This window comes from Podarcis cretensis (genome assembly GCF_951804945.1).
Source record: "Podarcis cretensis genome assembly, chromosome: 1".
NCBI classification, from domain to species: Eukaryota; Metazoa; Chordata; class Lepidosauria; order Squamata; family Lacertidae; genus Podarcis; species Podarcis cretensis.
Genome location: NC_137170.1, coordinates 1863241 through 1884403, shown reverse-complemented (window position 1 = coordinate 1884403; position 21163 = coordinate 1863241). Strand labels below are relative to the sequence as shown.

General features: G+C 46.4%; 2 protein-coding genes across 3 annotated transcripts in view; one reads left to right on the top strand and one right to left on the bottom strand.

Moving 5' to 3' along the window:
* Nucleotides 1-7117, bottom strand: part of FANCM (FA complementation group M) — a 51676-nt gene extending 44559 nt beyond the window's left edge. Inside the window, exons 1-4 of the mRNA XM_079980191.1 lie at nt 6697-7117; nt 3168-3340; nt 2280-2357; nt 245-403 (exon numbers count right to left, since the gene is read on the bottom strand). Of these exons, the coding sequence (XP_079836317.1) occupies nt 245-403; nt 2280-2357; nt 3168-3340; nt 6697-7102 (816 nt within the window). The 5' untranslated portion in view covers nt 7103-7117. The remainder of the gene's footprint in view (nt 1-244; nt 404-2279; nt 2358-3167; nt 3341-6696) is intronic.
* Nucleotides 7118-10211: 3094 nt separating this feature from the next.
* FKBP3 (FKBP prolyl isomerase 3) lies at nt 10212-20789 on the top strand. 2 transcript variants are annotated; one of them, XM_079963218.1, is made up of 7 exons: nt 10215-10378; nt 13114-13215; nt 14377-14484; nt 15284-15419; nt 17774-17841; nt 19388-19485; nt 20561-20789. In XM_079963218.1, the coding sequence occupies exons 1-7, from the start codon at nt 10277-10279 to the stop codon at nt 20613-20615; spliced, it is 669 nt and encodes a 222-aa protein (XP_079819344.1). In that variant the 5' UTR covers nt 10215-10276; the 3' UTR covers nt 20616-20789. The 2 variants fall into 2 exon arrangements, with proteins under 2 accessions (XP_079819345.1, XP_079819344.1); XM_079963219.1 differs by lacking the exon at nt 17774-17841 and having other exon boundaries at nt 10212-10378.
* Nucleotides 20790-21163: the final 374 nt, after the last annotated feature.

Below are 21163 nucleotides of genomic sequence, written 5' to 3'. Positions count from 1 at the left end.
GAATCGTCCACTCAGATGTCATTTAGTGAGAGACTAAAAACAACCGTCACGATCAGGTACCAGTGACATTTTTGAAAGATTAAAGCAGCACTTGGAAAACAAATCCAGTTTCACAGAACAAATGAAGACACCTCTTTAGAAGAATAAAAACAAGCTGCTTTCAACAAATGTTTCACCACCATTTCTGCTCTGAAGTCCTGCCTGCTGCCATTCTTACCCACGCAATACGAAGTTTCTGACTCACCTTGATGTAAGCATTACGAACTTCAGCCAGCTCCTTCCCAAGTGGAACAACACATTTTTCAACCTGCCGCTGGTGAGTGTAAGGCTGGATATCAGGAGAATCTTCAGTACATAGTTCTATGTGTGAAATCAGCAGGTTGGAAATAACTTGTTGCACAGCCTGCAAAGAAATGGTAAAAAGTCACCATCTGGCTGTATTTTACTTAGCATCATGTTAGCACAGTAAAAATCGGGCATACAGTAGCGCCTCGGGTTACCTTGCCCTCGGGTAATGCAAACTTCAGGTTGCAAAAGCGGCAAACCCAGAAGTGTCCGTTCCCCCCCGCGCATGCGCAGAAGTGCTCTACCACCACGCGCATGCGTGTAACAGTGATCCTCAGGTTGCGAAAACCTCGGGATCCAGCCGGACCTCCGGAACGGATCCCATTCGCAACTGGAGGTAGCACTGTCATTTAATGTAGATACTATACGTTATTATATATTACACTATATCAGGGGTGTCCAACTTCCAAGAGACTGAGATCTGCTCCCACTATAAATAAACTGGCAGTGATGTACCCATTGGAATGACCAGAGTTGAGATTTTCTTGGAAAGAAGGACCAAAGTTGTTGAGCTGTTGGACAGGCCTGCACTATGTCTTGTAACATTTACATCCCTAGGTTAGATTAATATTATCACAAAGACGCAAGTCCAGCACCCTATTCTCACACCCACCAACCAGTTGTCCCAAAGGCCTTGAGCAGGACAAAGCACTATCCCAACTCGCAATTTGCCAGCAGCTGGCATTCAGAGGTGCCACAGATGGTGCAAGTGGAACACCAGCTGACTGGGGGCTTCAGCGAGATGGGTGTCCATCAATATGCAGATGATACCCAGCTCTACCTCTCTTTCAAATCAGAACCAGTGAAGGCGATGAAGGTCCTGTGTCAGTGCCTGGAGGCGGTTGGAGGATGGATGGCGTCTAACGGATTGAAGTTGAATCCTGACAAGACAGAAGTACTGTTTTTGGGGGACAGGGGGCGGGCTGGTGTGGAGGACTCCCTGGTCCTGAATGGGGTAACTGTGCCCCTGAAGGACCAGGTGCGCAGCCTGGGAGTCATTTTGGACTCACAGCTGTCCATGCAGGCACAGGTCAATTCTGTATGCAGGGCAGCTGTCTACCAGCTCCATCCGGTACGCAGGACGAGACCCTACCTGCCCGCGGACTGTCTCGCCAGAGTGGTGCATGCTCTAGTTATCTCCCGCTTGGACTACTGCAATGCGCTCTCTGTGGGGCTACCTTTGAAGGTGACTCGGAAACTACAACTAATCCAGAATGCGGCAGCCAGACTGGGGACTGGGAGCAGACGCCGAGACCATATAACACCGGTCTTGAAAGGCCTACATTGGCTCCCAGTACGTTTCCGAGCACAATTCAAAGTGCTGGTGTTGACCTTTAAAGCCCTAAACGGCCTCGGCCCAGTATACCTGAAGGAGCGTCTCCTCCCCCATCGTTCTGCCCGGACGCTGAGGTCCAGCGCCGAGGGCCTTCTGGCGGTTCCCTCATTGTGAGAAGCAAAGCTACAGGGAACCAGGCAGAGGGCCTTCTCGGTAGTGGCGCCCGCCCTGTGGAACGCCCTCCCATCAGATGTCAAAGCGATAAACAACTACCTGACATTCAGAAGACATCTTAAGGCAGCCCTGTTCAGGGAAGTTTTTAATGTGTGATATTTTAGTGTTTTTTGGTTTCTATGGAAGCCGCCCAGAGTGGCTGGGGAAACCAAGCCAGATGGGCGGAGTACAAATAATGAATTATTATTATTATTATTATTATTATTATTATTATTAATTTATTGAATTTATATACTGCCCTATACCCAGATGTCTCAGGGCAGTTCACAGAAAAGATCAACATAAAAACCACAAAATATATAATCAAAATAAAAACAACCCAATAACGCCCTCCTCCTGAAAAGAGCCACATTTTAAACAGGCATAGGATGCCAAAGCAAGTCCCTTCATCCCCAGGTCCTTGGATTAACAGGACTTGAATTACCTTTGTGTCACTGCCAGGAGTAGCACTTAGAGCCAAAATACGGAACTGCCGCGTATATTTGCATAATTCTTTCACAACCTGAAGAAAGAAATAGCTTTCATCGCCACTGTTATGCTACTGTATCCGAAAAACAAATTTCTACAAGACAGGCTCCCAAATGACATGCAAAAGCCTTCCTAGTTCACACCTAAAGCTCATCAGAGCAGCATTTTATTTATTTTTCATTGGCTTGCTGTTTCTGCCATATGGGGGGGGGGGTTGGAGAGAACAAACAATATCTCCTGGCTTGGATGCAATGCTAATCCAGGGTTCATGGTTGGTTTCTTCTATATGCTAAGAGAAAGAGACCAGCAGCACAGAAAGCCATGTTGATTGCAATGCTCTACTTGTTTACGGTGACCTGTGAACTGGGGATTGAGACAGCTAGCTTTTCCTTCCCAGTTAAATCACAGGACCTCAGAGCCATCTAGAGGCACAAGACAGGCATCCATCTGATACTTCTGCTGCTAAACTTCTTGTAAATATTGCAATAAGAAAACCCCAAAGTACAGTGCTTTTTTCTGCATAATACAGCATATGAAAGACTTCAAGTTAAAAACAACCTTTCAGGACACAAACTTCATTTTCCCACTACTCTTCCACTTGTTCAGAATGGATTACTTGGTCTCCAAACCTTATTCAGTTAGGAACCAACTAGGCTGGGAACTGGTTAGTTTTAACAAAATTAACAGTTTTCTTGAACCCCTTGCTTCATGGCATTTTTAATATCACTTTTAAAGTAAGGATGTGACATACATAAATCCTCAGAAAGTCATAATCAAACACCTTACCACATATTTAAATTTATAGTTAAAAACTTATGTTTCAAGTTGCAAACAGCCACCCTACCTGACAATAAGCATGATTTCCAAGAGCTCTGTGGGCTTCATCAATAACCAGACATTTAATTTTCACTGCAGGACACACTCCACGGGAAAGGTCATTTGCCATTATCTGAGGCGTAAGAAAGAAAACTCTCTTATTTTGCCAGATTTCTTTCCGATCAGCCACTTGGGTACCTCCTGAAACAACACAAGCAAGCATTTAGAAAGGCACCTAAAACCCCACTATGGTTTCAGTGGCGATTCACAGAAAGGCCACGCTTCAGCAGTTTGCTGCCAACAAATCCTTTCTTACACTTAAAACAAAGGCCCATTTTCCATGTTAGAGCATCTTGGCGCAAAAGGCAAAATATGGCACATATCACATGTGAAAAGAAGACATTGGTCCAGATGCTTATTGTGAACTGCCCTAGAACTAAATCTGGCCAAGGGAAATTCCTTCTAGCTCTATAATTCTTTGATTATTATTTTTTAGCTGAGATTCCCTTGCCTACCTCTGCAGTGCCTGAAAACCATCAGGTCCTGCATCCGCAGCAGTGACCAGAGGAGGAATGATGCTGGGAGGAGTGTGGAGAAGAAACGCCCTGGTGCACCTGCAGGAGCGCAACTGCACGCCTTCCTCTGCCCCAAACGTGTCTCTCCCGCATCAACCTCTGAAGCCATGACAGGTGCTGCAACTCTCCAACCACTTGTTTTTATTCCTCCACTGTCTCCCCAAGTTTTTAGCTGTTCTTAATTTTATCCGTAAACTGCCTTGATCCCCTGTAAGGGGAATAAATTTTATTTATTTATTTATTTTATTATTAGGCTCCTAACCCCCACTGTTCATTATTACTATTATTGTTGTAAGCCAGAAAATAGCTTATCTCCAGAGTTTATTCCAATAAAACTCAGAAACGTGAGGAGTTAAGGGTCCAATGTTGTTTATTGCAAAGCAATAGGTTACAGTCAGTTCCGCGAAACTGCAACCCTGCCCAGTGGTCCAGGCAGTGGTATTTATAAAATTTCAAATGAAGTATTTCATTTTTCACCAATCATACACATCATTACCTCATTTCATGTTTAACACACACACGCAATTTCTGCTGATTAAGTTCTGAATCCCACCATGTTCTGTTACATTGTGTTAGTGTGCATGTTGGGAACCTGTGTTACGTGCAGCCATTTGCACCATGTAGCAACTGATGTTCTAGCTTACAGCTGTATCTTTGTGATTCACATATTAGCTGTATTTCTGCCCCAATTCTGGGGGGCGGCAGCTTGCAAAATCATCAGTTTCATAAAGCAACATGTTGCCATAACTTCTCTATTAGAAGCGCACTCAGGGATTTCCGGGGCTACACATTATCACATTTATTGTGGTCCTTTGGGCCACTGCCACGTTATTGCATAATTAAATTGGTCAGAGTTTAACTGAATTAATAATAACAGTAACAACAGTAATATCAACAAGAATAGTAACAATAGTAATTCCTGGGACCTGTGAAGAGGGCCATCCTTGGGCTCCCCCACCCGCCTCTGTATTATAAATAATAATAAAGCCACATATTATTATTATTAACAGTAATAACAACAACTTAATAATAATAGTAATTCCTGGGACCCATGAGGAGGACAATCCTTGGGTCACCTGCCTCTTTATAAAAAATAATAAAGCTGCTTTATAACAATAATAACAGTAATAACAATTCCTGGGACCCGTGAGGAGGTCCATCCTTGGGCTCCCCCTGCCTTTTTATAATACTAACAATAACAATAACAGTCGTAGTAGCAGTAGTAGTAATAATAATAATAATAACAGTAGTAATTCCTGGGACTTGTGAGGAGGGCCATCCTTGGGTTCCCCCAGCCCCGCCTCTTTATAATAAATAATAAAGCTGCTTTATAATAACATTAATAATAACAGTAGTAATAACAATGACAATAATAGTAATAGTAATTCGTGGGACCCGTGAGGAGGGCCATCCTTGGGCTCCCCCCCCCCGCCTCTGTATAATAAATAATAAAGCCGCTTATTATTATTATTATTAACAGTAACAGCAGCAACAATAGTATGTAATTCCTGGGACCCATGAAGAGGGTAATAATAACAATGACAATAATAGTGATAGTAATTCCTGGGACTGTGAGGAAGGCCATCCTTGGGCTCCCCCCAGCCCCGCCTCTTTATAATAAATAATGAAGCTCCTTTATAATGACAATAATAATGTAGCACCCTGCTTGTGGTTAACGCTTAGCTGGAATGAAATATTCAACGCAGCAATAGAGAAATTAAAATAATAATTTATTTGTCAGACAAATAAATGAGAGGCACAGTGGTATATGGTTACCAAGCTCTGGCCTGGCCTCCTGCCATTCTGGCCAGCACTTATATTTCCTTAATCCAGCCCCCTTGCTCCTCCTGTGGCTGCCTCTGTCCAATCAGCCTGGTTGAAATTCCTATTGGCTGTTTGCTAGAACCAATCACAAAAGATACACCCATTTCCTTTTGCCCTTTTATGGGAAACAAAAAGCTATATATTCTTCTATCTATAAATGACAAATAAGTAGTAATATATCTTACATGTGTCTCAACAAGGAACCTTAATTACCAGCTCACCTCTTGCCCTCCTTGCCCTCCAAAACAAATGGTTAATCTTAAATTTTTATCTTAAACATGTCAAGGATCTTGAGTTCACATCATCATTGAAAGATCTCCTTCTCTTGGAGGTCTTTAAACAAAGGCCTGACAACCATATGTGTGCTCTAATGATGATTCCTGCTTGGCAGGGGGGGCTGGGCTGGTGGCTGATGGCCCCTGTGATCTCTTCCAACTATATGAAATAAGAATCTAGCATAAGGATTTAACATTTCTTAGCTTCTAAGTCCTTTGCATAATTACATTTAAGCCAATATATTTAATACATAACATAGATAGCTTTTTAAAAGGAAAAGAAATCTTAAAAGGATCTCAGTTTAAGAAAGAAACAACTTTAGAAAAAGACTTCCCAAAATACTCTCTTCCTTTCTGCCAGCTAGATGCTCTTGGCCTTTTAACCTTAGGAAAATATGGCTCAAGTTTAATGGGAGGCATATGGTTTTATTTTACTATTTATCAACTCTTAATTATGTTTATCTCTTTTTTTATCTTCTGTAATATGTAGGGTCAGTGTAACCTTGGCTGTCAGCCTGTAATTCCCTTTTTACGACTTTGAGAATTGTTTTCTGCTATAAATCAGGGGGGGCCCTTGTCCAGGAGAATAAACATCTTGCCAAGGTTCTTAGGCAGCTGCTCTTCTGCCTGGCATGAACATTTGAAAATCTTTAAGATACAGGCCTTAATCAAAAATATAAGCTTTGATAAAAATGCAGGCTTATGATTAGATGCCTCAATAACAACAGTAATAATCACAATGACAATAATAGCAATTCCTGGGACCCGTGAGGAGGGCCATCCTTGGGCTCTCCCCCCCCCCCGCCTCTTTATAATAAATAATAATTCTAATAATAGTAGTGGTGGTGGTGGTTCCCGGCCCCCTCCCCGCGGTCTGGCTCACCGGTGAGGGCGGCCATGTGTCGGGCGGGGATGGCCATGAGGGCGGCGCAGGCGTCCCTCTGCTGGGCGACGAGGGGCTTGGTGGGCGCCAGGAAGAGGGCCTTCCCCCCGGGGAACCAGCGGTAGAAGTTGCCCAGCACCGCGGCCGCCACCAGGGTCTTGCCCAGCCCGGTGGGCAGGCACAGCAGCGTGTTCTGGAAGAGGGCCGCCCGCGCCGCCCGGGCCTGGTAGCCGCGCTCCTCAACGCCGGCGCCCACCGGGAACAGCCACACCCCGCCCGCCGCGCCGCCCGCGAAGCCCGACGGCGGCGGCAGCGGCTCCGGCTCCTCCTCCTCGGCCGCGGCAGGCGGCGTCCCCCACACCTGGAAGAGCGTCGCTTGCCGGTCGCTCCGGCCGCGGCCCCTCATACCGCCGCCGCCGCCTTCCCCTCACGAGCAGCTCCCCTCAGGCAGCGGCGGGCGGAGCAGCCGCCATCTTGAAACGGCCGCTCGGCCGCCCTCAAAAAGCCGCGCCATCCCCGCCCCGGCCGGCTGCGCGCCGTGATTGGCCGGACGGCCGCCTGGGCGGGGTTTCCCCAGAGGCTCACGTGGTGAAGGAGAGCCCGGGAGCGCATGCGCCCAGCGCATCGTGACGCCGCCTGTTTCCCGACCCGGTTTGATTTCAATGAAGTTCGCCGCGTCAAAAGCCTCGTTTGCAAGAAAGATAGAGCGATATCAGGAAGGTAATGGAGAGCCGTAAGTTGAAACGTGCGGGAGTTTGAAGCGGCAAGAGAGGAGGCTGAAACAAAGTAAAAATCATATGAACTTTCACTCTCTTCCTAAAAAAAAATCTGCAATAGTTGTTGCTTTTTTAATTGCTTTTTATTGATTTTCCAACACGACAAAAATTACACATTGCAATTAAAACACACACACAAAAAACAAATTTCCAAATAAACCAAGTCTGGCAAGGCAAATCCCCCTCTTTCCTTACTATCTATCAGTAATTTATGTTTTATCCTGTTTTTGTTTTTGCCTTGCCAGATAAGCAGGGACCAGCATGGTTTCGAATTGGATGGGTGACCAAGGGCTGAAATCCCAGAAGTGCATGGGGCTGGACTAGATGGCCCTTGGGTCCCTTCCATCTCCACCAATTCTTTGATTCTATGTACTTGGCAGGCACCGAGAAGAGGACAGTGGGGCACCTGATTGACATTAATAGGAAGCAGTTCCAGAGTGTAGGTGCTACCTGCCAGACTGAATTATCAAGTTTTTACAAATCATCACAGAATTTTGTTTCCCACTTGGGTACCGAAAGGTGCAGCTAACCAGTGAAATAAAAAATCTAAGGTCTTATATATTTAATAAATGTTCATAAATGTACCAAGCAAACACATACATAAATATATAAACGACATGTCTGAAACAGCACAGGAAAACAGCCCTGGAACCATTTTGACTCCCAAACTGACCAAATGATTTTTCTGCAAGGTCAAGGAAAATGGAAAAGCCTCCCCATTGCCTTTTCATTCACAAATCCTGTCTTAAGGGTATGTCTGCGTATGAATAGGGTGAGCCTGTGACCTGGCTCAGGAACTAAGTATTTATCATTACAAAAGACTGGCCAGGCTCCCCAGGGTATCCAATCAAGTAAGCATTAACAGGTAACCTACCAGACAGGAGGTAAACAACGCACTCGGATTTCTGTTGTAGACCGCCCTTTCTGTGATGTATGTATGATGCTTCTGGGGGTGGTCTTGGACTCCCGGGTGGGCAATTTAAAATGTCTATATAAGGCCGGACACACCTTTGTTCTGGGTCCTCCTCCTTTCCTGCGTGTGAGGGGAGCACCCTGTTGCAACAGTTCAATAAAAATCAGGCTTCCTAGCTGCTTTGCTTCTCAGTATTCTCTGTTTGGCCTCTGTTATTTTCTCCGACCGATGGAGAACCTGCAAAGGACTCTATAAGGGCTCTTGCGTCCCTCATAAGGGAATAAGGGCAGATTTATGTTTATTACACCAGCAACCTGGAAAGCTAGTTATTTAAAAGGTATGACCCTCTCTCTTGCTCAGGGGAGATCTTTCATATCTATCCAACAGAACTAAAGGACAATTAGTCCTGCAGTCAGGAAAGCAGATGCGGGAATTCCTCCTCAGTCCACAAGTGCCACAACTCCTTTCTTCAAGGGCAGACAGACAGGCTGTCATACTCTCTCCTTTGGTATGCATGGTTATTCTGGTATGGAGAGCATGAACTAGTTGTTCTGAAGTATCTGAAGAAGTGTGCATGCACACGGAAGCTTATACCCAGAACAAACTTAGCTGGTCTCTAAGGTGCTACTGGACAATTTTATTTATTTTTTATTCTTTGTTCTTTGTATAAGAGCAGCTTTGTCTCATCATCAGAGTCTCCAGGAGGCATGTAAGAGGAGGGAAAGGAAGTGGGAAGTTCCAGTGCCAGGGAAAGGACCGGATTATCAAGCCTAAAGGGGGAGCCAAGTAAAATATCTTGAATAATAAAAGCGACAGACTGGTGCTGCTGTCATTGTTTTGGTTTGGCCGGAAACTTTGCAAGATCAGAGGTCCCACAACATAACCCAAGAGGATTCTTTTTCTCTCCCTTCAGCTTCTCCAGCAAAAGAGAAAACCAGCAGCCTTGTGGCATTTGCAAGAGATGTAATGCATATCTGAAATAACTGTACAGCGAAGGGTCAGCACTAGAATGCTTTTTACTGCTCTGGTGGGAGTGCTGTTACTGTTACCCATTTCAATAAATTTCAGAGGAGTTTCTGTTATCACCTGTCAAAGCAAAACTAAATGAAACAGGGATACAAAGTCCCCTTGAAGTATCTATTTACCTACCCACATCCTGCTATTTTTATAATTTAAATTTATATACCATCATTTATCCAAGGATCACAGGATAGTTTACACTATAATATATTTATATATATTTGCATACCACTGTCTCATAAAAAATACAGCAGAGTGGCACAAATCAGTTACTGATTGTGCATTATTAATTGTCCACATAGGTCAATTATATATATATATATATATATATATATATACAATATATATAATTATATATATAATTATATATATAATTATATATATATATATATATATATAAAATATATATAAAATTGACCTAATTTCCATACCATTTAACCTATTAAAAATATCACTTAAATGGTTTACAAAAAAACTGAAGGAACAACGGACAACTTAAACGAAATATCACAACAATGCACAGCTACCCATAAAAACGTTACATGGATACAAAGCTTCCGAGAGATCTCCATTCATTTTCCTTTTGACGCATCCCGTCTCCCTCCCTCGCAGCCCCCTCTATATATTATATATCTATGGCCCCCTGCAGAGAGAGCGGAGCTGCGCTAATAGCAGCAGCTGCGCAGCGAGCCCTACCCAGCATGCACCGGGGGGCCCTTAAGTGGCCGGCCGGTGACCGCCCACCCCGCACGGACTACATTTCCCAGCATGCCGAGCGGGCGAAGAGGCGGCGTAAGGCTCCCTCGGGCGCGCTGGGAAATGTAGTCCCGGCTTCGTGAGGGAGCGCTGGCTGGTGTGAGGAGGCGAGGCCATGGCGGCCCCCGCGCGGCCCTGGAGCCCCGAGGAGCTCCGCGGAGACGCCCTGCCCAAGAAGGAGATCGTCCGCTTCCTGCAGGAGCAGGCGGCGCACAAGGTGGGCGCCCGCTCGGCCTCCCTTCACACGTTCGCGGGGAGACGCGTGTCGGGCGGAGGTGCCGCCGCAGCCCCCCTCTCTCTCTCTCTCGACTAGGGCGGGAGAGACGCGAGGAGCGGGCGGGGCCGCCTCCCGCCCGACACGCGTGCGGGGAGAACGTCTGAAGGCGCGTGTCCCGCCAGCGCCTCCCTCTCCCGCCTCGCAAGGGTGTTCGGGGTCCCCCGAAGGTCATCCAGCCCAACCCCCTGCAGGGGAGCCCGCCCGCCCGCCCCGCTCCTGCCTTCCACCGCCCAATGGCCCTCAAATCTTTTTTATAAATTTTCCATTTAAACCTATATAATCACATTATTATTATTATTATGATCCACTTTACTTCTTTGGCTCCTCAGAGCCTGTCGCCTTCCTTCCCTCCCACCTCCTGGCTTTCACAGCTCACCTTTATATCACAGCATTTGATGTTTTCCAATTCGAATATAACTCATTACTAAAAATTCAAATAAATGTAGAAAGGTTAAAAAAATTCTCACTAGAAGTCTTCAGTCAACCCTACTAGCGTTGTTAATTGCTTACAATGATCTTTCAAATATTGTATAAATTTACTCCAGTCTTTTTGGAATACTTGATTGTGCTGGTTTCGGATTTTTCCCGTCAGCTTTGCCAGTTCCGCAAAGTCCAGCATTTTCACCTGCCCCTCTTCTTTCGTCTTTGGGGGGCATTCAAAGCTCCCCTCCTTTTCTAATTGTAAAATAAAGATCACCCCCCAAAAAGAAACGAAGGGACCAAGTTCCTCCCCCCAAGAGTTTCGGCAACCAGTTATGAGCCCCCCCCCCCCTTTGCAGGCAGAAGGCCTGAGCGGCTGGGAAGGTTCCCAAAACCCTTCCGGGCTGTTGCTGCCGGTCAGAGTAGACGACACTGAGCCGGTTGTGGGTCTGACTCTGGGCAAAGCAGCTTCCTACGTTCATGGATCTGCACTGGCAAATGGAGTCGCCTTTGCTTTCATCTGTAAGCCACATTGAGTCACCAACAGGGGTAAAGGCAGGGCGTCAATAAATGTCGGAGATGCAACTTTGGGGTTTTGTTTGATTGCAGGGCCACCTTTTGTACCTATGTTGTTGTTGTTTAGTCGTTTAGTTGTGTCCGCCTCTTCGTGACCCCCTGGACCAGAGCACACCAGGCACTCCTGTCTTCCACTGCCTCCCGCAGTTTGGTCAAACTCATGCTGGTAGCTTCGAGAACACTGTCCCACCATCTCCCCCTCTGTCGCCCCCTTCTCCTTGTGCCCTCCATCTTTCCCAACCTCAGGGTCTTTTCCAGGGAGTCTTCTCTTCTCATGAGGTGGCCAAAGTCTTGGAGCCTCAGCTTCAGGATCTGTCCTTCTAGTGAGCACTCAGGGCTGATTTCCTTCAGAATGGAGAGGTTTGATCTTCTTGCAGTCCATGGGACTCTCAAGAGTCTCCTCCAGCACCAGAATTCAAAAGCATCAATTCTTCGGCGATCAGCCTTCTTTGTGGTCCAGCTCTGACTTCCATACATCACTACTGGGAAATCCATGGCTTGAACTATACAGACCTTTGTTGGCAAGGTGATGTCTCTGCTTTGTACCTATAACCTTGCAAAAAATACTCTGGATCCAAAGCAGCCTCGGGCTGAGGACTGCGGCTGAGGCCACCCTTGCCGGGGGATCCCTCTGGGTTGGGTGACAGCTGCGGATTCCTGCAGCTGGGTGGGGAGGGGGATCACAAGGGCAGCACTGGCTCTCTTTCCTTTTTTATTATTATATTTTGTATTAATTTTCCATTTAATAACATATATTCACATCATTATTATCCACTTTACCTCTTTGACTCTTTAGAGCCTGTCGACTTTCCTCCCCCCCTCATGGATTTCTTTATTAACCTCCATATTATAGCATTTTGTACATTTTCCAGTTATAATTGCACACATTGCAAAATATCTCAAAATTTATATACATATAAAATTTCTCATTACAAGTCTTCAGACAACCCTATTAGTGTTGTTAATTGCTTATAATACTCTTAAATATTGTACAAATTTACTCCAGTCCATTTGGAATACTTGATCAGGCTGGTTTTGGATTTTCCCCGTCAGCTTTGCCAGTTCCGCAAAGTTCATCATTTTCACCTGCCACTCTTCTTTCCTTGGTACTTATTGTTTCCATTTTTTGGCTAAAAGAATTCTTGCCGCTGTTGTTGTATACATGAACAGCACATATACTAAAATTGGAACGCCACTGGGTTGTGTTCAGGGTTTATAGTTCACCCCCAGTGTGTGGCCACAAGGTATTACCTGTGAATGCCCACGTGAGATTTTTGAGCTTGGTTGGAAGAAGAGGCTTCAGTTGATTTCATTCACTGGATGTGGTCTGGTTCAAGCAGAATACAGTGGTACCTCTGGTTACGTGCTTAATTCGTTCCGGAGGTCTGTTCTTAACCTGAAACTGTTCTTAACCTGAGACACCACTTTAGCTAATGGGGCCTCCCGTTGCTGCCGCACCGCCGGAGCACAATTTCTGTTCTCATCCTGAAGCAAAGTTCTTTAGCCGAGGTAATATTTCTGGGTTAGCAGACTCTGTAACCTGAAGCGTATGTAACCCGAGGTACCACTGTATTCCACTCTGTAAAATGCACTTCCCATAATCACAGTTGCATGGCAGGAGAGCGACGTGATTCCTTTCTTTCCCAGTATTGAACTAACACTCTTGCTTTTGCTTTTAGTTCCTCTCAGAGCACAAACTACTAGGACAGATAAAAAATGTGGCCAAGACCGCCAGTAAGGAGCAGCTGATCACGGCATATAACGAGCTCTTTGAAACCAAGGTAGGTACCCTGCCTTGTCTGAGCAGATCTTATTACTAGAATCTTTGTGACTAAGGTTCATAATAATCAAATTTATTACCAGCCCTTCACTAGCTGGTTCTAGGGCAGCTTACAACAATTAACAAAATCAAAATTAAGAAACAGTTGCCTTGGGGACAGAACAAATGCTTTGCTTTTCTCCTGCATCTTGCAGGGCTAGGAGAGACCTCTGCCCTCAGTCCTGGAGAACTGCTGCCATTCAGAGTGGGCGGCATGAGGCTTGATCCCACCTAAGATGTTCATATATTATTTAAATGCTCTGTGTGTCAACTTGTTTTTTAACTGAAATGTAAGAGGTTTAACATCAGCTGGGGGAAGGTATAAATGGGCTCCCGATATTACACAAGCGCTATTTAAAATAAGCTATGACACAAACCCATTTTCAGTAGCCATTGATAGTGGTGGGGAGAGGGAGATAATAAGTCCTTTGCCATACAAGCTCCTACCTAAGTTCTCTAAAAACCTGGTAATTATTTGGTGTGGATCAATATAGTTAACCAAATGAGTATGAAGGCCCAGTATAGGTGGAGCTCTCCAGGAAGCTCAGAAGAAGAAGAGGAGGAGTTTGGATTTGATATCCCGCCTTTCACTCCCCTTCAGGAGTCTCAAAGCGGCTAACATTCTCCTTTCCCTTCCTCCCCCACAACAAACACTCTGTGAGGTGAGTGGGGCTGAGAGACTTCAGAGAAGTGTGACTGGTCCAAGGTCACCCAGCAGCTGCAGGTGGAGGAGCAGGGAAGCGAACCCGGTTCCCCATATTACGAGACTACCGCTCTTAACCACTATACCACGCTGGCTCTCAGCCATCAGCGTTTCCATGCTCATTTGTGCAGTCTGCTTGTTGGCTTCGTAGTCAGTGTTATAGGATCTCTGGTTTGTGGCATTTTCCATAAGTCTTTTCCCTGCAAGTTAAAGCTCACTGTGGCCTGTGTGGCTCAGCTTCCTTCCTTTATAAGGTATACGAAATGATATGGATTGTATTTCCTTTGCAATGAGTATGTAAGAAGAGACTGATGGATCAGGCCAACGGCCCATTTGGCCCAGCATCCTGTTCTCACAGTGGCCAACCAGATGCCTCTGGGAAAGGAATTTCTTCACGGATGTAACACATTTTCTTTCTAGAGATTTAAGGGTACTGAGAGTCCAGAGCATGTAGCAGAGCAAGTGAAAAATGTCAAGATTGATGAGGAGAAGCCCAAGGAGACAAAGCCTGAGGAAGCTGTGGATGAGGTAGGTGAGGAGAACAATCAGGTATGATTTGCAGACTCTGGCTGGTGGGAAGAGGCAGCCCTTGCAGGAATGTAAGGGAGCAGGCAAAATGGGCAGGAGGGGGGGGGGTGCACCTCTTCTGGACATAGAAGAGCCGCTTCAGAATTCCAGGATCTTCCTCACCGAGAAAATGCAGTGCTGTAATCGTGGAAACTTCTCTCCAGAAAGTGCAGCTGTGTGCCTAGAAGTCCCACTTCACGCCCTCACGAAGGGTTTGAATATCTGGATTGGAACCAGCCGTCGGTTCCATTTGCAATTTCCTCCAGGGAACTCTCTTCCCTTGGAGATTTCTCAAATCTGTTGCAGCATTTTCTGGACAGGCGACCTTACATCAGGCAGACTTCAGCACATATTCTAAGAGCTCAGAATTTAAGATCCTCCCTGAACATAGCCACAGAGTCTTAAGTGATTTACTTCACAGTCTGACGCACATCCTCACAGAAAGAAGTCCCATTGTATTTCACAGGGGTTACTCCCAGGGAACTGTGTATAGTATAGCAGCCTTCACCCTGTTGTCCAGCGTAGGTCACGGCTGCACATCATTTTGTGATCTCATCTGCTAGCTGTGTGGAGCATTGTGTTCAGTCATATTGAGGCTTTAATATTAAATAGGAGAGCTTAATGGTTGGCTGCCTTTCCTTTCTGCCCTCTGAAGCCATTTCTTCATGGTCTTTTGTGCGATGCTTTGGTCAGCTTCTGTACCTTTTGGAACAGTGAGAGCAGGAGCATGACCCTTGTTTCTCCCCTCTTCCCTTTTCAGGGCCCCCCAAAATATACAAAGTCAGTACTGAAGAAGGGGGATAAAATCAACTTTCCCAAAAAGGGCGATGTCGTTCACTGTTGGTATACAGGGAAGCTGCAAGATGGAACCGTCTTCGATAGTAATATTCAGACAAGTAAGTGTTCAAAAAAGGTGCCATTTCTCTTCTTCACAGAGATGGGGAAGCTGTGGGCTTTAAAGACCAGAGTAGCTGAGGCTGAAGGCACAGCTTTATTTTCTCTCATTTATACCCCACCTGTCTTCTGCCACGGAACCCAAAGTAGCTTCTACTTGTGATTCCCAGTCACTCACTAGACCCAGACCTGTTTAGCTTTAGCCAGGTGGTGGCCTTGTGCACCTACAGAGCATCTCCTGGGAACACGATGCAGCAGATGTGTTGCCTGTGAAGTGAATGGGTCTTGCGCAAGGCCATGCCTCTGCTTCTGGGCTGCAGTTTGCATTTTTTTTCCTTCCAGTCTGGGGATTCCAGTTTGCATTCCCCATGGATTCTCGAGGGCATGGTCTGTTTAGCACTGGGGAATCAAATTTTGCATTCTGACAAATGGGTTGGATCTGAATGGACTTGAGTCTCTGAATGAGAAAGAGATTTCTGTGATTTCTTCGTACTCCTGCACCCCCCACATGCTGTCACATTCCATGTGCTTCTAGAGGGTCCCTGACCTTCAGCATCAGCTCTCCCAGGAGCTGCAATGGAGAGAAGGAAGCAGAGTCCTATTCCATGAGCAGTGTTCCACTTACAGTATTGTAGCCGGTGTGATGTATTCAGTGTGTCTGGGTTGACACATGTACGTGTTTGGATACTGCCGGGGAGTCGGGGGCAATTGGCAGGCCCCCAGCTGGCTCCAGCCACCATCCGGCAGCCGGACGATCACCGGTCTCCATTGGAACAGCATCAGTCAGCGATACGAGCCTCAGATACATTTACATGCACGCTCTGTCAGCAGAGTGAATAAATCTTTGCAGCAGAAGAGGCGGGCAGTGACATATGTAAGCAGTATTTACAGGCGTTTTATTCAGCATAGTTCAGGAACAAAGGAAAACATGTCTGCTTCCCTTCGTCTCCAGCAAAACAGCGAAAAGCAAAAGCAATATATAAACGGAAGTTCCCAGCAGACTGTGCTGGAAGTAAACAGGCATATGACACACAACAGCCATGCTTGATCCTTTTAAGGTGGAACGGAACTATATCCTAACAGTACGTACAAATATGTACACACCCACCACTCATGGGCACAGTCAGAACTTCTTCCTGAAGTCCTGGAGAACCACTGCTGCTTGTCACTATAGAAGACAATTCAGACCTAGATGGTCCAGTGGTCCGACTCTGTATAAGGCAGGAGTTTCTTGTGGTCCCGTTGCCACCTCTGCATGTCTGCTTGGCCTCTGGCCTAGAAATGTACTGTACCCAAAGACCTGGGTGTTTGGGCAGATCAGGGGTGCCCTCTTGCCCTCAGGATTGTGGATGCCCGCCGCCTCAACATGGATTTGTGACGTCACACACCCAACGTCTGTGGCTCCTCTTCCTCCTCCTCGCCACAGCCAGTGAGGCAACGTTTTCCATGTCTGAGTCCCCCACCCCCTGCCCGGAAAAGGGTGCCTCGCTAGTTGGCTGCGGAGGGCAGAGCTGAATTGCTTCTCCCTCAGAGGTAGTGCTGGCTTTTCTCAGTGACTTTGTGGGTGCCACGTCCCCACAGTTGTATTATTGTGGGTGCCCAAGCACCCACGGCCCCCTGGAGTTGGCTCCTATGGTGCAAATGTCTCTTTCTCAAGCACAATTTAGGGGGTCTTTGTTCAGTGCAAAATGCCCTGAAATATAGTAGACAGAAGCTGTTTCACATGTCGCTTGCCTTCCAGTGCATCTTGCGCCAGAAATGACCCTCATGAGCCTGCACCACCCGGCTTCCAAAGGAGAGTGTGATGGAAATCACAGTGTTTCTTAGTCTTCCATGCACCTTTTATACACGAAATATTTAGCAAACTGGGCTTTGGCTGAGAAACCCCTTTCTTGACAGTTACGCAGAGTGGTGGCAGTTCTGCAGCCATTAAGCAACTATCAAAACAGCTCCATTCCTTAGTTGGAATGGCTGCCTGCATGTGACCAGGCTAGTCTTGCCCCCTAGCTACCTAGTGAATTTGCGTGACCTGGAATGTGGGTGACTCCTCAGGAATCCTTTCCCAAAGCAGTGCCCTCCAGATGTTTTGGACTCCCAAAACATCACTCTTGCTCAGTGGGACCACCTTTTGTTATTATTGTTGCATGTTTTTAGGATTTGTTTTGTATCTAAGTTGCCTTGAGACCTTTGGGCAGAAGGCAAACTTTCTCATGGCCCTTGACCACCAGCGATACTTTCCGGGTGGGGAGTTGTAGTCCAGAACATCTGGAGCACACCAAGTGGGGGGGAGGCTGGCGTAGAGCGAGAAGCCAGCTGGGAGAGGGATAAGGGCTCCAGAATGTTGGTGTCGTTTCAGGTTCAAAGAAAAAGAAAGCTGCAAAACCACTGAGCTTCAAAGTCGGCGTTGGAAAAGTGATACGAGGCGTGAGTATGCTGGCGGAAGGGTGGGTGGGTGCAGCTAGGATGTGTTTGGGCCACCCACCTCCTGTGCCCATCCGTCAGGGAGGAGCTCCTGTTGCCAGGCAGCTGTCAGGCTATTTGCTTGAATCCTCCAAGAAGAGAAGCTGATGCATGTTGTCTGTCAGCTTTCCTCCATAGCACATCTGACAAAATTCATTTTCCTTTCCCGTGCTCAGTGGTCTTTGCATCAGAGTCCATTGAAACAGATCATGCTGCCCACCAAGATGGAGGGAGGAGGTGGGGGTGTTAAATGTTTTACCTGAGCGCAGGTTAGGATGATTGGCATTAAGATACCTAAGTGTATATGCCGTTTTAAGGATTGCCAGGATTTATTTATTTCACTATTTGGCTGTTTCTATGTGTCCTTTGTTACCTGTCCGCACTCCCTGGGCTACTTGTCATCACATCTCAAAAGTGTAGTGGCCAACAAGTTGTGGCTTGCCCTACTAGCGAGACCTTCAACTTGTGATGTCCCTGACCTCTCCCTTCCCTGACTCCCATGGCGTGTGCAGAGGGAGGGAGACGTGCCCTTGGGTGATCTTCTGCAGAAGCTGCAACCTTTTGCTACAGGTTCCAGGAAACAAGGAAACTGATTCCTTTATCTAAGAGGAGGGAGGAGGAGAAATGGCTTCCGTCATATCAGTTGTGCTTTTGGCAGAATACAGAAGCAGTATTAATGAGCCCCTAAAAAAGAGAGGGGCAGAGAAAGGGGTTGTTTATTTCCTTCTAATTGGCGTTTTGCAGGAGGCTAAAACAGTAGGGACAGTGGTGGCTTCTTCTGCAGAAACTTGTGGGATGGACATCACTTCTCCTTCGTATACAGCTGTGGCGCTTTGGTCTAAACCACTGAGCCTCTTGGGCTTGCTGATCGGAAGGTCAGCGGTTCGAATCCCCACGAATCCCCTTTGCTCTGTCCCAGCTCCTGCCAACCTAGCAGTTCGAAAGCAAGCCAGCACAAGTAGATAAATAGGTACTGCTCCGGCGGGAAGGTAAACGCTGTTTCCATGCGCTCTGGCACTCATCACGGTCCTCCATGCGCCAGAAGCGGTTTAGTCCTGCTGACCACATGACCCGGAAAACTGTCTGTGCACAAACGCTGGCTCCCTCGGCCTGAAAGCGAGACGAGCACCACAACCCCATAGTCGCCTTTGACTGGACTTCACTGTCCAGGGGTCCTTTACCTTTTTTTACATATCCTGCATCAGTCTGTCTCTACCTTTCTGATAATCTTAAACGCACTAGAATGCATTCATTAAACATGATTTTGCAGTAATTCATCTGAACCAGATTTTCAATAAGACAGACATCTTGTAAAACATTTAACCTAAAAAGGCTGGCTCTCTAGTCCTCCTCAAAACACAAAGGTCTTAGCCTGCTGAGTTTGTTAACTTACCCAGCAGAGGGAACTTGCTCCACTCACCCTTACTGTTTCAGCTTATCTTCTAATAGCCCAGGTCAAAAACATTCCTTCCAGCCTGTTTCTCAGGTAGATTTGTTTCCCCCCCCCCAGTGGGACGAAGCTCTGCTGACCATGAGCAAAGGGGAGAAGGCTCACCTGGAAATCGAACCGGAATGGGCTTATGGGAAGAAAGGGCAGCCAGATGCCAAGTATCCTTGCAAAGTGTGCCGCTGAGCAGTCTACTAATCTGATGGAAAATGTGGGTGTGCAAAAGTATCTGGCTCAGAAAGCCAGGTGGTGGTGAAGGAGTTCCCAAGGTCTAAGCATGGGGCAAGTGCAGGTAAGAACATCAGAACCTACTGGATCAGGCCAATGGCCCATCTAGTCCAGCAGCTTGTTACGATACGATATGATATCTTTATTGTCATTGTCCCATACAGAACAATGAAATTGGAAAAATCTACATAAGACATTCAAAAGCCCCTAAAAACTCTGAAACCCCATTTTAAAATACAATATACTCCTATAGAGATGCCCCAATGGGAAACCTGCAAGCGGGATTTGAGTGCAAGAGGCTTCTCTCCTGATGTGGCCTCCAGCACTGCTGCTCCAACTGTGGAGGGAGAGCACAGCCATCATGGCATAATCTTGGGGGAGCATGGGATGCAAACGGGCAGAAATGCCTGCAGCATGGCAGGCCTCACCTGCACCCTTTCCACAAGGGCAAAGCACATCTGAAACTCAGTTGGTCAAGTGAATCCCTATGTGCTGCCAAATGGTATGTGATCCCTAAAATTGGGCATGACGGCAGTGCCAAGATGTTTGAAGATGAGGCAAGAGGATCTGGAAATAAGGAACTGAAGCGGCAGGCTAGAGCATTGCACTTCCCCTTTCATGTGACAATGCTTGCTGCAGCCCAGTCCATGCGGCGTGTCCTGTGGCTGGGAATTGTAACTGAAGTTGTTCTGGAACAGAGTCAAACTCTGCCTATCTAGTTTTAAGTACTTATGTGTTCTCCACTGACTGAATATTTCAAGGGAAGGTGATGCCAACTCTGAACCAGACAGATCATGTGCTTGAAGAACTTTGGGGAGCGGGGAATGTTATATAGCAGGTAATTATAGGATATGTAACAACAACAAACAATTGGCAAATGCTTACTGCATTTTGCTCCTCCCTCCCCCTTCTATTCCTGTGAACTTTGTGATCTGACTCTCTTCAGAACTGCCACTCTGCAAGTGTAACTTCTACCGCAGAACGAATTCCTTAACTTGCATACTTTAGGATTCCACCAAATGCAAAACTTTTCTTTGAAGTGGAACTGGTGGATATTGAATGATGGGTTGCTCCTCCTGGCCCCCCATCTTTGAAAACTGTGAAGATTGCTCTCGGAAGTCCAGGAAATGTGTTTGTGGCCTTGTTTCGCACACAGCAAGGGCGGGGTGGTGGGAAAAAGCTTTTATTCCAGTTGCTGTGTACAGCATCACTTTAACTAAAGACTGGTTTATATACATGGCTCTGACTGTCATTGGCCATTTGTGGCTGTCATTTTTTTTTTTACTTTGGCACACCTATGAAAGGTATAGTGCACATTCAAATGGTGTAGTTGTCATAACCTTTGAAAAGTCCTCCTTTCACATGTTTTGAGGAGGTCCCTACAGTTAGAGACTATTCCAGGCAGCCACTTTTTCTGCTATGGGGCAGGGAACACTTCTGAAAATCAGGTTGACGGAGGGGACAGGAGCCTAATTAGCACTGGCTGCTGATCTCCAGCTATTACTAGTGTAGACTGTAGCTCTCTCACGAGAAAAACATATTCTTGCGCTGTAGAAGCTTTCGAGCCTCTGAAGTGTTACTAGGTAGTGTATTTGACAACTGTGATACTGT

What these genes read in the sequence shown, in the direction of transcription:
- FKBP3 (XM_079963218.1), top strand. Translation starts at nt 10,277, where the DNA reads ATGGCGGCCCCCGCGCGGCCCTGGAGCCCCGAGGAGCTCCGCGGAGAC. An exon ending in ACGAGCTCTTTGAAACCAAG is followed by an intron (nt 13,216 to 14,376) that starts GTAGGTACCCTG and finishes TTTTCTTTCTAG; the next exon opens with AGATTTAAGGGTACTGAGAG. An exon ending in CGATAGTAATATTCAGACAA is followed by an intron (nt 15,420 to 17,773) that starts GTAAGTGTTCAA and finishes GTGTCGTTTCAG; the next exon opens with GTTCAAAGAAAAAGAAAGCT.